Raw genomic sequence first — 12,438 nt, forward strand, 5'->3', positions numbered from 1 at the left:
GCTGGGCTGCAGGGGGTGGAGTGCGGGTAGCAGGGGGCTCTGTCTGGGCAGTCAGGGCTCCCCATTGCCCCAGGGCGGCGCTAGGGGCTGGGCTGCAGGGCGTGGGGGGCAGCAGGGGGCTCTGCCCGGGCAGTCAGGGCTCCCCATTGCCCCAGGGCAGCGCTAGGGGCTGGGCTGCAGGGGACGGGGGCAGCAGGGGGCTCTGCCCGGGCAGTCAGGGCTCCCCATTGCCCCAGGGCAGCGCTAGGGGCTGGGCTGCAGGGGGTGGGGTGGGGGGATGTGATGAAGTGGGGGATTTTCTTTTCGTGGTTTCCCAGTGGTTTGCATGCAGAGGGAGGGGGACTCAGTGTCCCTGGGTGTTACTGTTTTAACAAGGGGAGGGGAGAGGGAGTTTTTTGAGACACAGGACCAGAGAGCGAACTGAGGACTCCGACCAATGGCCTGGAGGATGGAGACCCCAGCGACTGGTGACCTGGTGATTCGAGGACCCAGCTCAGGAGTCACAGACGGTTCTGGCCAGGGGAAGGACAATGGGCTGCAGGGAGAGGACCCCGGTGACCTGACCAGCCAGTTCTGGCCATTGGGAGGACAATGGGCTGCAGCGAGAGGCCTCCACTGACCTGACCAACCTGTTCCAGCCAGAGGGGCCAGAGGGGGGCTGAGAGGGGAGGAGACTCAGGCCTGCCTGTTTACGACCCTGTTTCCCTGGAGAGAAGCCAATGGACAGAGGGGCTTGGGGCCGGGGATGTCGGAGGCCCAGCTGGGAAGCAGGGGGCTCTGGGCTGGAGGGGGAGCAGGCAGAGCCCCCCTGGATGCAGGGGGACTGGGATGTGCTGGGCTGAGGGAGGCCAGGCCTTCCTTCGGGGGTTAGGAGGCCCGGGGGGCCCAGAGCGCGTGGACTCCCTGAGGTGCCCACGGCAGAGACAGACGTGCAGAGGCTCAGAGAGGTGCGGCTCCAGGAGGTGGAGGGGCCTGACCCTGAGAGAGTGGACCCCCGAGAAGGACTGTTGCACTGAAAGGGGCACCCCCCCACGGACTGCACGGAGCCACGAGTGGGCACCATCTGTGAGTCCGTGACAGGGGCAGCGGGGGGCTCTCTGCCTGGGTGGCGCTAGGGGGCCGTGCTGCTGGGGTGGCTCGGGGGGGGACGGAACAAAGAGGATTCTTTGTGCACTGAAAACACCCCGTCCCCCACCACGTAAGTACTGGATCGACCCCAATGAGGGCTGCTCCCGGGACTCCTTCAAGGTGCACTGCGACTTCACGGCTGGCAGGGAGACCTGCCTCTTCCCCACCGAAGAGACGCAGGAGGTGAGGGTGATGGGAGGGAGGCACGGGGCTGGGAATCAGGACTCCTGGGTTCTCTCCCTTCCCTGCTGTATCAGTTACAATAATGAAGAAACCCTGTTAATTAACATCTCCCCAGGGCTCAGATTCCACCCCCCTCCGGGTTGTTTGCAACGTTGCTCTGGGTGTATTTTAAAAGACTTCACCAACCTCCCCCCGTGGAAGAGGCCGAGGAGCGAAGAGAAGGACGCTGGTTGGATTGTTTTATTTTAAATTAATTCTATTATTTAAGGTGTGGAGACACACAGGGGTCTGGGCCCTGCCGCGGGGTTTGAATCCCACACAAGCCCAGAGCTCTGGTGACGCTGCCCGTCCTGCAGCTGGGGGGGGATCCAATTGATTTTCTTGGTGCCGCCGGACACACGGTTCACGGGGCGACTGTCTTGGCTTTTCGGGGTTTGACAGGCAGCGGGCGCCCCCGGTGCTGAGCCGGCGGCCAGTGTAATGTTTGTAAGTAAGGTTGGAAGTTATGTTGTAATAGATCAGCTAGAATTTTGCTGCCTTTGGGGGTTGTTATTTTTGGTGTCCTGCCTCCTTGGCTCCCCCCAACTCCGCCCAGCCTCGCCCTGCTCGGGGCTTTTTCTATTGCTTTGTTTTCCTTCACCCCCCATGAAAATATGGGCCAGGAACAAACCCACCTGCGGATCCGTGGCCCCCTGCAAGGCCGGCCTGTGGCTTGCGCCCTGCACCGGCCACTGGCAGCTGGATTTTATCCCTGAGCCCACCCCCATTAGCCGCCCGGTGTGTCATGCAGCCAGTTACACGGGGGTGGGGGGCGAGTGCTTTGCCCCCATTTTGTGCCAGCCAATCCGGTGCGGAGCTGGAACGCTGAGGCCGGCTCTGGTCCCGCGGGGCTGATGACCCCCAAAGGGCTGCTGGGCCGTGTGGGGGCTGGAGCTGACCTAGAGGAGGCCGGAGGAGCTCAGCTGCCAGGGGCTCCCATCGCTCTGTAGCCAAGGGGGGTAAACGCCTGGCGGGGGGACGAGCTGCTGCAGTTACAGGCCAAGGCCAGAGAACCAGTGAGGGGGACCCAGCCAGGAGCAGGCTGAGGCCGGCACGTAGCCCGTTTCCAGCCCCCAGCGGAGGGAGGGGCTGGCGCAGCCGCCCGCCGGCGCAGAGCGGGAAAGAGACGTTCCTGAGTGTGGACCCAGAGCCAGACACGTCTGCGGGCGGGATGCTCCTGTCGGGGTCTAGCGCAGGGATCCCGGAGATCCTGTCCTGCCTGGTGACAGGCACACATGGAAATGGCCACGTGAGGGTGAATCAGACCCAGCTACTCAGCGGTGTAAATCAGCAATGCCCCCCCCCCCCGAAGGCAATGCTGGTTTGCACCCGAGGAGGAGCTTCCCCAGAGGAATCCACCCTCAGCCTGGCACCCTGAGGGGCCCTGGTGCTGTGTCAGATGGGTGCAAGGCCCAGGCATGGCCCGTGGGATATGTCAGAGCCAGGCAGCTGCATCAGGACCCTGGTAATCCCCTGGGGGGTGCAGGGGCGTGCAGGCTGGAGGGGGGGGGGGCGCAGCTGCCTGGGCGGGCCAATCTGCCTGTGGTCCCCTGGAATATACACACACACACACACATCTCTCTGGTGTGGTCAGGCCCCAGGTTGTGGGGGACACGCCCGGCCGTGTCCGTGTCCCAGCAGGGGGAGGAGCTGGACCGAGGTCTCAGACTGGCAGGGGAGGGGGATGCAGGCAGGTCACTAAGGGCCTAGAGGCCCCGATCCTGTGAACGTGCCGAGCGACGAGCTGGTGAGCGACCCCCTCAAATTTGTGAGATGCCGCGTGTGCTGACGTGCTCTGCTGGTTCGGGGGCAAACTGAGCCCCCCCCATGCTGCGTCCCCCTCACACACACGTCACAGAGTGTGGGGGAGTCAGGGCCCTGCACCCCCACTTCCTGCGATTCCCCGGGGCTCTCAGCCAGCCAGTAACACAGAAGGTTTATTAGCCGACAGGAACACAGGCCCAGGCAGGGTTTGTAGGTACAAGCAGGACCCCTCAGTCAGGTCCCTCTGGGGCAAGGAGCTTAGACTCCAGACTTGAGGGTCCTGCCTCTTCCCAGCCAGCCCCAAACTGAAACTAAAACCCCTCCAGCTGGCTCTCTCCCCCACCCCCTCCTCCTCTCCTTTGTCCAGTTTCCCGGGCAGAGGTGTCACCTGGCCCCACCCCTCTTCTGGGCTCTCCTGTTACAGGCTCAGGTACCATCCCTCAGGGAAAGTCTCCCATCCGTCCCAGTACAACTCCCCTGCAACATTACCGGGTCAATACTCCCCACTGCATCGCAGGGGTCAGCACTGCCTGGAGGGACTGCACCCCCCTACTGTGCCCCCCACACTGCTCATTCGCTCTTACAGGTCTCCCATCCGGCTGAGGGGTCCCGTTCTCTGTACCTAAGAGCTCTGGGGGGTGGGGGGGTGTCCACTCCCCCCACCCCCCTTCCTGGCTCAGGTACCATCCCTCACCTAAAGTCATCCCCTGCTCTCCCATCCCCCATGCAGACAGTCCCAGGTCAACCCACCCCGTTCCCTACTGCGGCACATCAGCCCAGCAAGGTCCCCCCAGCTGGGCCCCGGCTGCCCCATCGCTGTGAGGCTTGGTGCTCCCCCAGCTCTCCAGCGCTGCCCCTTCCCCAGAGGCGAGCAGGGGGCGCAGGGGCTCCCTGGAGGAGAGGGGCCGACCGGCCGAGGAGCTGGGCTCAGAGGGGTCCAGGCAGGCACCTGGCGCTGGTTGCTGTAGCAGCCCGGGGTGGGGCATTTTTAAGAGGTGTGAAATGTGACTGTTGATGGTCTGTGTGTTGGGGGGTTTCAGGCCAGGGGATCCCTGGAATCACAGGAGCCCTGCCTCTGGGAGGCTGCAGTCCTGGGCCTCTGAAATGTCCCCTGGGTTCTGCTCAGCCAGCCTGGTCTCCTGCGTAACCCGGCCCCAGGGATTTCAGCTGGGATCCCTGTGTCCGGCCTCGTGCGGAGCTTGTCCTGACTGGCTGTACATCCGCCCGGCTACGCCCCAGGCTGGGCCCCCAGACTGGCCTGAGATCTGGCGTCCAGCCCCCCTCCCGCGTCCTGCTGCGGGACGGGTGTGCGGCAGAGCCCAGAGCTGGGCGTTTGGCCTGTCTCCTGCCGGCATTTGCAGGGATCTGGCTTGGGGGAGGAGGTGTCAGTGGCGTGCCCCTGGAGTCCTGGGGGGAGCCCAGGGGCAGGGGAGGCACCATTGTCTCCATCTCAGGCTGGGCCTTTGCAAGGGGGCGACGCCGCTACCCGAAAGAACGACCCTGGTGCTCCAGACACTGCCCTTGCTGCCACCTGCAAGGAGTCTGGCCCCCCCCGTCCCCCTGCCAGCCCATCCCCACTGCTCCTCAGCCCGGCTCCATCCCCTGCCTTGAACTGGGAGGGGGGGCATGTCCTGAGGTGACTTATGGCCCCTCTATCTCCAGAGGCCTGACCCAGGACGCCCTGAGGAGCCCCGATGTCTGGGGAGCAGGTGCACAGTGCAGCGTAACGGCCCAGCCCCTCGAACGGGCACTGCTGGCCCCCATCGCTAGGCGCTGCTGGAGTCTCAGCTGCTGAGTCTCAGCCGGCTCTGTGATGCCAGGAGAGCCCTGGCTGGCGTCCCCCCATCCACAGGCCGGTGTGAGGGCTACAGGGGGAGAGGACAGAGGGAATCGGGGCTGGTTGGTCCCCATGGGGCAGGGGAGGGTTCCCCACACTGAGACAGAGGCAGCCCCAGAGCCAGACGGGAGCTGGTAAATCTTTGGAGACCCCTGCCCTGGGTCTGACCAATCACCTGGGGAGAATGTTGCCCCCCCCACATCCCACCCTGTAGCCGTTCTGATCCCATGCTATGACTTGGTGTCGTGCCATTGGTCCCTGCAGGGAGCAGCCTTTGCTGATGCCGTGGGGACAGGGAGTGACCCGTGTCTGTCTCTGAGAGCGTCACCGGGGGCTCCGTTCAGACCCACAGCAGCACCTGCTCCATAGAGCTGGATGGGGGAGCAGGAACATGGGGGCGGGGGGAATCCAGCAGGGGAAGTGCAGGATGGGCTGGGAGCCAGGACTCCTGGGTTCTCTCCCAGTTCTGGGAGGGGAGTGGGGCTGGTGAATCAGAGCAGGGGGAGAGGAGGGGGCTGGAAACCAGGACTCCTGGGTTCTCTCCCTGGCTCTGGGAAGGGAGTGGGGGCTGGTGCTTAGAGCAGGGGGGCTGGGAGCCAGGACTCCTGGGTTCTCTCCCTGGCTCTGGGAAGGGAGTGGGGGCTGGTGGGTTAGAGCAGGAGGGGCTGGGAGCCAGGACTCCTGGGTTCTCTCCCAGTTCTGGGAGGGGAGTGGGGACTGGTGGTCAGAGCAGAGGGAGAGGAGGGGGCTGGGAGCAGGACTNGGAGTCACCCCCACCCCCAGAGCCCCCCTCTGGGGTACTGTCCCCTCCCTCCAGTCAGATCTGGCCCTGCCCAGCACAGCCCTGATCCCTCGAGCCGCTGAATGGCCCCAGGGTGTGTCTGGGGAGTCCCCTCCCCCCGGGCAGCTGCCCTGTGCCCTGAGTCCCCTCTTCCCAGCCAGAGCCCAGAGCCCCCAGCCCTGTCCCGGCCCCGTGGGAGCAATAAGCATGGAGCAGGGGGGGAGGGAGAGGGGGGGGCTGGGAATAGTTTATTAGGGTGCAGCAGTTCTAACAGCGCCTGGCCTCAGTCCAGCTTCCCCCCAGGCTGCGGAGCAGCATCCCCCAAAGGTTCCCCGAGGGCAGTGGGGTCAGCAAGAGGGAATGTGGGGCTGGGCTGGGGCAGGGAAAGGATTAACACAGGAGGGGTCACCCCAAGGCAGGCCCTGTTGGGACCGAGGGGCAGGGACGGGTCCCCAGGCGAGGGCAGTGCGGGCTGGAGTCGGGCAGAGCGCAGGGAGCAGACGGGGACAGGAAGGGACCGGCCCCAAGTTCTGCATTCTCCGGGCTGGGTGAGGTGCTGGGGAGACGGATGGAAACTCCTGCTGGCCGGGGGATCCGACGCCCAGGATCTAACTCAGGAGCCCTGCAGGGAGAGGGGAGAGAAATCAGCCCCTGGCCATTGGGTTAACGGGACGGACGGGGGTTTTGCTCTGCCAGGCCCCAGGGCGCCCCAGGGACTCTGCCCAGCAGCCGCAGGGCTGGATGATGCTCGGCAGGACCCAGGACCCTCTGCCCCCGGGAGCAGCTCGGGGATCGACCTGAACAGGGAACGAGGGAGCCGCAGACTCCTCCTCCGCGGGGCCAGCGCCCCATTGCCCAGCTGCCCAGGGGCTGAGCTGGGTAGGTGTCATGGGCCGAGGGGCAGAAGCAGTCGCCCCACGGGTGCCCCAGGCAGCCTGTGCTCAGTGTGGGGAGAGGGGAGTTTAACGGGGGAGGGGGATTGAAATTACCTGCAGGTTGGGGAACAGGGCGCCCTGAAAAACAAAGAGAAACATGGTCAGAGCCCTGTGTGGGGAGAGCCGGTTCCTGGGGGTCAGAGCTCCAGCCCCTGCCCCACGGCATGGAACTTCCCTCACTAGGAACCAGCCCCCTCCCGCCCTCAGACCTGGGGTTACCTCCCCTCCCCTGTTATTACTGTAAATCCCTGACCTAGAGTCCCAGGGGGTTGGGGGGAGGCTCTGCGGGGCAGACTCCCTCCTTGGCTAGTGTTGGCGGGTTCCTCTGAGCTCCCCCCCAGCTCCCCAGCCACACCCTAGTGCCTCGCCCCCACCCGGAGCCGTTCACCTTTCTTATTCTTCAGGTAGATGAGGAGTCCGGGCGCCAGGAAGATCAGCCCCAGCACGAAGCCCCCGACCCCCGTCAGCATCTTGCTCCTGGCGGAGTCAGACTGCGCCTCTGAAACAGGGACATGGAACGGGCCGGGTCAGAGCCAGGGGCCTCCGGGCCGGGCTCCCATCTGTGCCAGTGACCAGCACTGGCCGGGTCAGAGCCAGGGACCTCCGGGCCGCGCTCCCATCTGTGCCAGTGACCAGCACCGGCTGGGTCAGAGCCTGGGGCCTCCGGGCCGGGCTCCCGTCCGTGCCAGCGACTGGTGCCGGCCTGGTCAGAGCCAGAGTCCTTCTGGCCAGGCTCCCGTCCACGCCAGTGACCGGTGCTGGCCGGGGCAGAGCCAGGGGCCTCCGGGCCGGGCTCCCATCCGCGTAAAGCTGAAATTGCGCATGTTAAATGCGCATAAGATGTGACAGACCTGTACTGCTGAAACCATTGAATCTCTGCTGCAAGAGGAAATCATTCGCGCATGTACTTCTATGTGCAATTCTCCAGTTTGACAAAAACCAGATGGATCATGGCATCTTAGTACTGATTATCAAAAATTAAATGAAGTGTCTCCAGCTGTTACAGCTGTTGTAAGCAAAATGCCTAATCTAATTAATCTGTAAATCCCAAAGCAAAATGATTTTCTGCCTTGGCACCTGTTGGGTTTGGATATAACGATAAGCTTTAGATAATGAGTTCAGCACTTCTGGAAGAGTGCTCCCAGCGTGAACATGATCAGTACTTTACCCCGAACCTAAATTCTCATGAGCGTTGAAATGTAAGAAATACAGCAGCAAATGAATTCCATGATATTGAACAGTCAGCAAACCCCACTGCAGGAGCAACTAACGCAGCACCCTAGATTTCAACTCCGCACACTGAGTATAAAGACCAGGAAGTGAAATTAAAGTTTTAAATAAAACCAAAGTTATCAAATACTTCTAAGTGCTCAGAGCAGGAAAATGGAGCTTCCTATGGAAAACTCCAGCAGGAACCACTCCCGTATATTGATGGTCAATCCATGAGAGGGCAACAGACAAACACCATCTCTAGGAGGATGTGACTAGTACGTGGTACTTATCTTTAGGGGTTGTATGTGCTGTGACATTTAGACCTTTGTTGGTAACCCTAATAAAACTGCTAAAAGACAGACGCTCGTGTACGTGTTAGGTGGCTATGGTCCCATGGGATCTAAATCCAGAACAAACAGAGATAACGTTGTTGAACTTGAGGCTGGAGCCCAGAGCTGAACCCACTGGAACATAATTAACATGAAGCAGAACAAAAGGCTACAGTAGACAGCGCTTTGAAGTCTTGGCTTGGGCTGGTATTCGTGGGGGCTGGGTGACCCAGCACTCTTACCCCAGTGCACGGTGAGGGGGCCCCGCAGGCTGATGTGCTCCACCTGGCACGTGTAGACGTCCCCGCGCCGGGGGCTCATCTCCAGCATCACCAGGATCTGGAAGGTCCAGTCTCCGTTCTGGAGCAGCTCCGTGGACACCACCCCTGCCGTCTGCTCCTGCCCGTTCTTCAGCCACTTGATCTCGATCCCCGAGGGGTAAAACCCCGTCACGGAGCAAACCAGCAGGTGAGAGTGGGGCTGGGACTCCGATTTCATGGGGGAAACTTTCACCTTGGGCTGAACTGGGGTGAGAGAGAGAGAGAGCAAGCTGGAGAAGGATCCAGAGATGGAGGGGGGCTCAGAGAGAACAGGTGCCCCCCCCCCGGGAAATATCCCCCCCCGCCATATGCCCAGTACCTGCCTAGGGCGATGCTCTCCAGGGTGTGTGGAGTCCAATCCCCCCAACCATACACACGGCACCTTTCCAGGACAGGGCATCCAACCCCCTGATACACCTGGCAGCTGCCTGGGGCAGGGCACCCTGGATGTGTGGGTCCCATTCCCCTGTACATGCCCAGGACAGACAGGGCTCCCCACGGTGTGTGGAGTCCGATTCCCCAGCCACCCCATTCCCCCCTCACTGCCCCGGGGTGGGGCTGGTTCTCTGCTGCCCCCCATTGTCCCAGGCAGGATCAGCAGAAAGGGGCTGAGGGGAGTTGTGTCCTGTCACCCCCATGGGGACAGAGCCAGGGACTGTCTGATGCTCAGGGCCCAGGCAGATGGGGTCTCAGCCCAGGGACTGCCCCCACCCCCTGCCAGGGGCACCCTGAGTGGGGAGGGGTGGGGTTGGGGGGTGGGAAGCTCTGCCCCATCGCCTGGCCCCCACAGTGCAGGAAGGGGGGTAGGAGCCGCAGCAGCCGCCTGCCCCAGGTGGTCGGGGGGGGCGCTGGGGCTGAACACCTCGCGAGGGTGCGGGGCTCCGGGACAGGGGTGAGGGGTCAGCCACCCCCCGAAGACTGACCCGGGTGGGGCTCTGCGCTCGCCGACAGGGGCGCCGCGCCAGACCCGAGGCGGGGGGGGGGGAGGGAGACTCTCCCCATTACCCCGCCCCTCGGAGCCCCGCCCCCCTCCTGGCCGCCCCCCGCTCACCTGTGCGGCCGACCTCCTCCCCCGTCTGCGCCGCCTCGTAGTTGTGTCGGCAGAACCGGTCCGCCTCACCCCGCATCTGCGCCAGGATCGCCGGGTCCTTGTTCCAGCCCCTCGGCGCGGGCCGCCCCAGCTCCGTGTCCGCCACATACACACCCCCAGGTCGCTGTCGAAGTGCACGTCCGCCGCCCGTTGTAGATGTCCCGGTACAGATACCGGACCCGCCCGGTGCGTTGGTGAAGTAACACTCAATCTTTATCTGGTACAGGAAAGCTCTGGGGGGGGGAGACGGGCTGGGCTCAGGACCCGCCCCCTGCCCCGCGGCTCGGAGCTCAGCGGGGGGGGCAGGGACAACCACAGCCCGGGACACCCCCCCCCGGCACGCCTGGATCCACTGGCCGCTGACGGGAACCCGCAGGGCTGCGGGGGGATGATAGTAACATGGGGAGACGTGGGGGAGGGGCAGTTGGGGGTCGGGGGGACACTCAGCGGGGGGCGAGGGGTGGGGCAGGAGGCACAGCAGAGAAATGGGGGCAGGGTGGGGCACAGGGTGCGGGGACACTGAGTCACGGGGGGGCACAGCACAGATGGGGGAGGCGCAGGGGAGCTGGGAGCCAGGCCAGGGGCACTGACATGGGGGCTGGGGGCCGGTCGCTGTGGGGCAGGAGAAGGCCCCAGGGTCTGGCTCTGGAGCAGCCTGTTAATGTGGGTTCACCCCAGGTTCCCCTGGGGCAGGGGGCATAAAAGGGAACGATTCTGTGCATTGTGTCTCACCCCCATGGGAGGGACCTGGTCCCCCCATGGCCCCTCCCCTTGCCCACCCTGGGACCCCCCCAAACCCCGCAGGCAGAGCCGGAGCTCATGGAGGAAAGAGAGAGACCAACACACCCAGCACAGGACTCCCAGGGGTGTGTGCGGTCCAATCTCCCCCCCCACCCCCCATACATCTGCTGTCTGCCTGGATGGGGTCTCACCAGGGCATAGGGGGTGATCCACCCTGATCTGCCCAGCGCCTGCCCAGGACAGGACTCCCCGGGGTGTGTGGGGTCCAATTCCCCTGATACGCCTGGTGGCTGCCTGGCACAGGGCACCCAGGGTGAGTAGGGTCCGATTCCCCCAATACACTCGTGACCAGGATGCGGCTCCGCAGGGCATGTGGGGTCTGATCCCCTTGATACACCCAGTGCCTGCCCGGCATGCGGCTCCCTGGGGCATGTGGGGTCGTCCAGTCCAAACTGAACCTCACAGATACACCCAGCACCCACCTGGGACGTGATCCGCAGGGTGTGTGGGCTCCGACCCCCCAGATACACTCAGCGCTGCCCAGGATGGGGCTTCCCGGGGAGCTGGGGTCTGACCTCCCCCCGAAATACCTGGCACCTGCTCAGGACGTGGGGCACTGGGGTCTGATCCCCCCCAGATACACCCAGCGCTGCCCAGATGGAGCTTCCTGGGGCATGTGGGTCTGATCACCCCCCTCCCCCAGATACACCCAGCACCTGCCCAGGATGGGGCTCCCTGGGGTGCTGGGGTCCGAGCCCCCTCCGAATACACCCAGCGCTGCCCAGCACGGGGCTCTCCGGGGTGCTGGGGTCTGACCCCCCCGGATACACTCAGCGCTGCCCAGCACGGGGCTCCCCGGGGCGCTGGGGTCTCTGCTCACCTGGAGGCTCCGTGCAATGAGCCAGGTGGGTTCTCAGCACCATCACTGTCACTAGCAGAGCCCCAGCCCAGCGGCTCCCGGCCCCCAGGATCCGACCCGCCCCCATCGCTGCTCAGGAGGGAGAGACCTGGAAACTTGTCGGGTCCTCCCAGACTGAGACCTTCTCTGCCCAGCTCCGAGCACCAGCCCCGGGACGCTGCCCACGGCCCCAGGGATTGGGCACCCCCAGCCCAGGGGCCAGTCAGCATTGGGGCTGGGAAGCATCATCAGTCGCCAGGCAGAGCTGGCCCCAGCAGGGCTCGGTTCCCTACTTCTCCCTCGTCGGGGGCAGAGCAGGGCCTGGGGTCGGGCTGCAGGACTCACCCAGCGCCTGCCATGGCCCCGGGGCAGCTGGAGAGCGGGGCTGGCCCAGGGACCAGCCCCCACCAGAGCAGGGCCCCCAGCAACGGGCCTGGGACCCGCCGTCCCCTTCCCCTGGTGCCTCGACCCTCTGCTCCCAGCTGGGGCAGGATGGGTGTGGAGAGTCTCTGGTGTGTTGGGGGTAAATTTAGTCCCAGGGGAAGGTTTGGGGCTGGCCCCACAAATAGAAGTTCTGAGCTTCACCCTCTACCTCCTCCATGGGCCTGAGCTGTGCCCCCCGCCCCAGACCCCACCAGGACGGGGGCTCAGTCTCCATGGGTCAGGCACAGCTCGGCCTCCCAGCTGCTCCCACCATCAATCTCCCTAAGGGGCTTCTCTGGCCCCCAGCGCCACGTCTGCACCTGGGACAAACTCCCCCTGGCGGTGCTGCTGCATCCGCCCTGCTCCGGGCCCCGCTGTGGGCGCACAGCCTGCAGGAACAGGGGTCTGGCTGGAAATTTGCAGTACTGCCAACCCTGAATGCTCCAAAATTATGAGTTTGGCTGTAAAATCCTGAGTTTATGTAACAACACCAGCTGTGAGGTTGTCACGGAGTTTGGGGGAGTCAGGGCCCTGCACCCCCGGCTTCCTGCAATTCACTGTGACTCAGCCAGCCAGTAACACAGAAGGTTTATTTAGACGACAGGAACACAGTCCCAGACAGGTTTTGCAGGTACAGACAATAGGCCCCCTCAGGTCCATCTTGGGGGGGCCCCAGGGAGGCCACAGCCCCATCTAGGCTCCCCTTCATTTCCCCAGCCAGCTCCAAACTGAAACCCCCTCCAGCCCCTCCTCTCCCT

At 64.0% G+C, this 12,438-nt stretch overlaps 2 protein-coding genes across 2 annotated transcripts in view; both read right to left on the reverse strand.

Moving 5' to 3' along the window:
- Window positions 1-12,438, reverse strand: part of LOC116829515 (DLA class II histocompatibility antigen, DR-1 beta chain-like) — a 63,248-nt gene that overhangs the window by 20,016 nt on the left and 30,794 nt on the right. The gene's annotated exons all lie outside the window — the stretch shown is intronic.
- On the reverse strand, window positions 5,960-11,438 carry LOC116832758 (rano class II histocompatibility antigen, A beta chain-like). Its single transcript, XM_075071560.1, is given in 9 exon segments — window positions 5,960-6,354; window positions 6,722-6,745; window positions 7,056-7,166; window positions 8,451-8,732; window positions 9,580-9,733; window positions 9,736-9,758; window positions 9,761-9,808; window positions 9,811-9,851; window positions 11,236-11,438. Coding segments are annotated over 9 exon segments (807 nt in total). The 5' UTR covers window positions 11,346-11,438; the 3' UTR covers window positions 5,960-6,340.

This window comes from Chelonoidis abingdonii, chromosome 12 (genome assembly GCF_003597395.2).
Source record: "Chelonoidis abingdonii isolate Lonesome George chromosome 12, CheloAbing_2.0, whole genome shotgun sequence".
NCBI lineage: Eukaryota > Metazoa > Chordata > Testudines > Testudinidae > Chelonoidis > Chelonoidis abingdonii.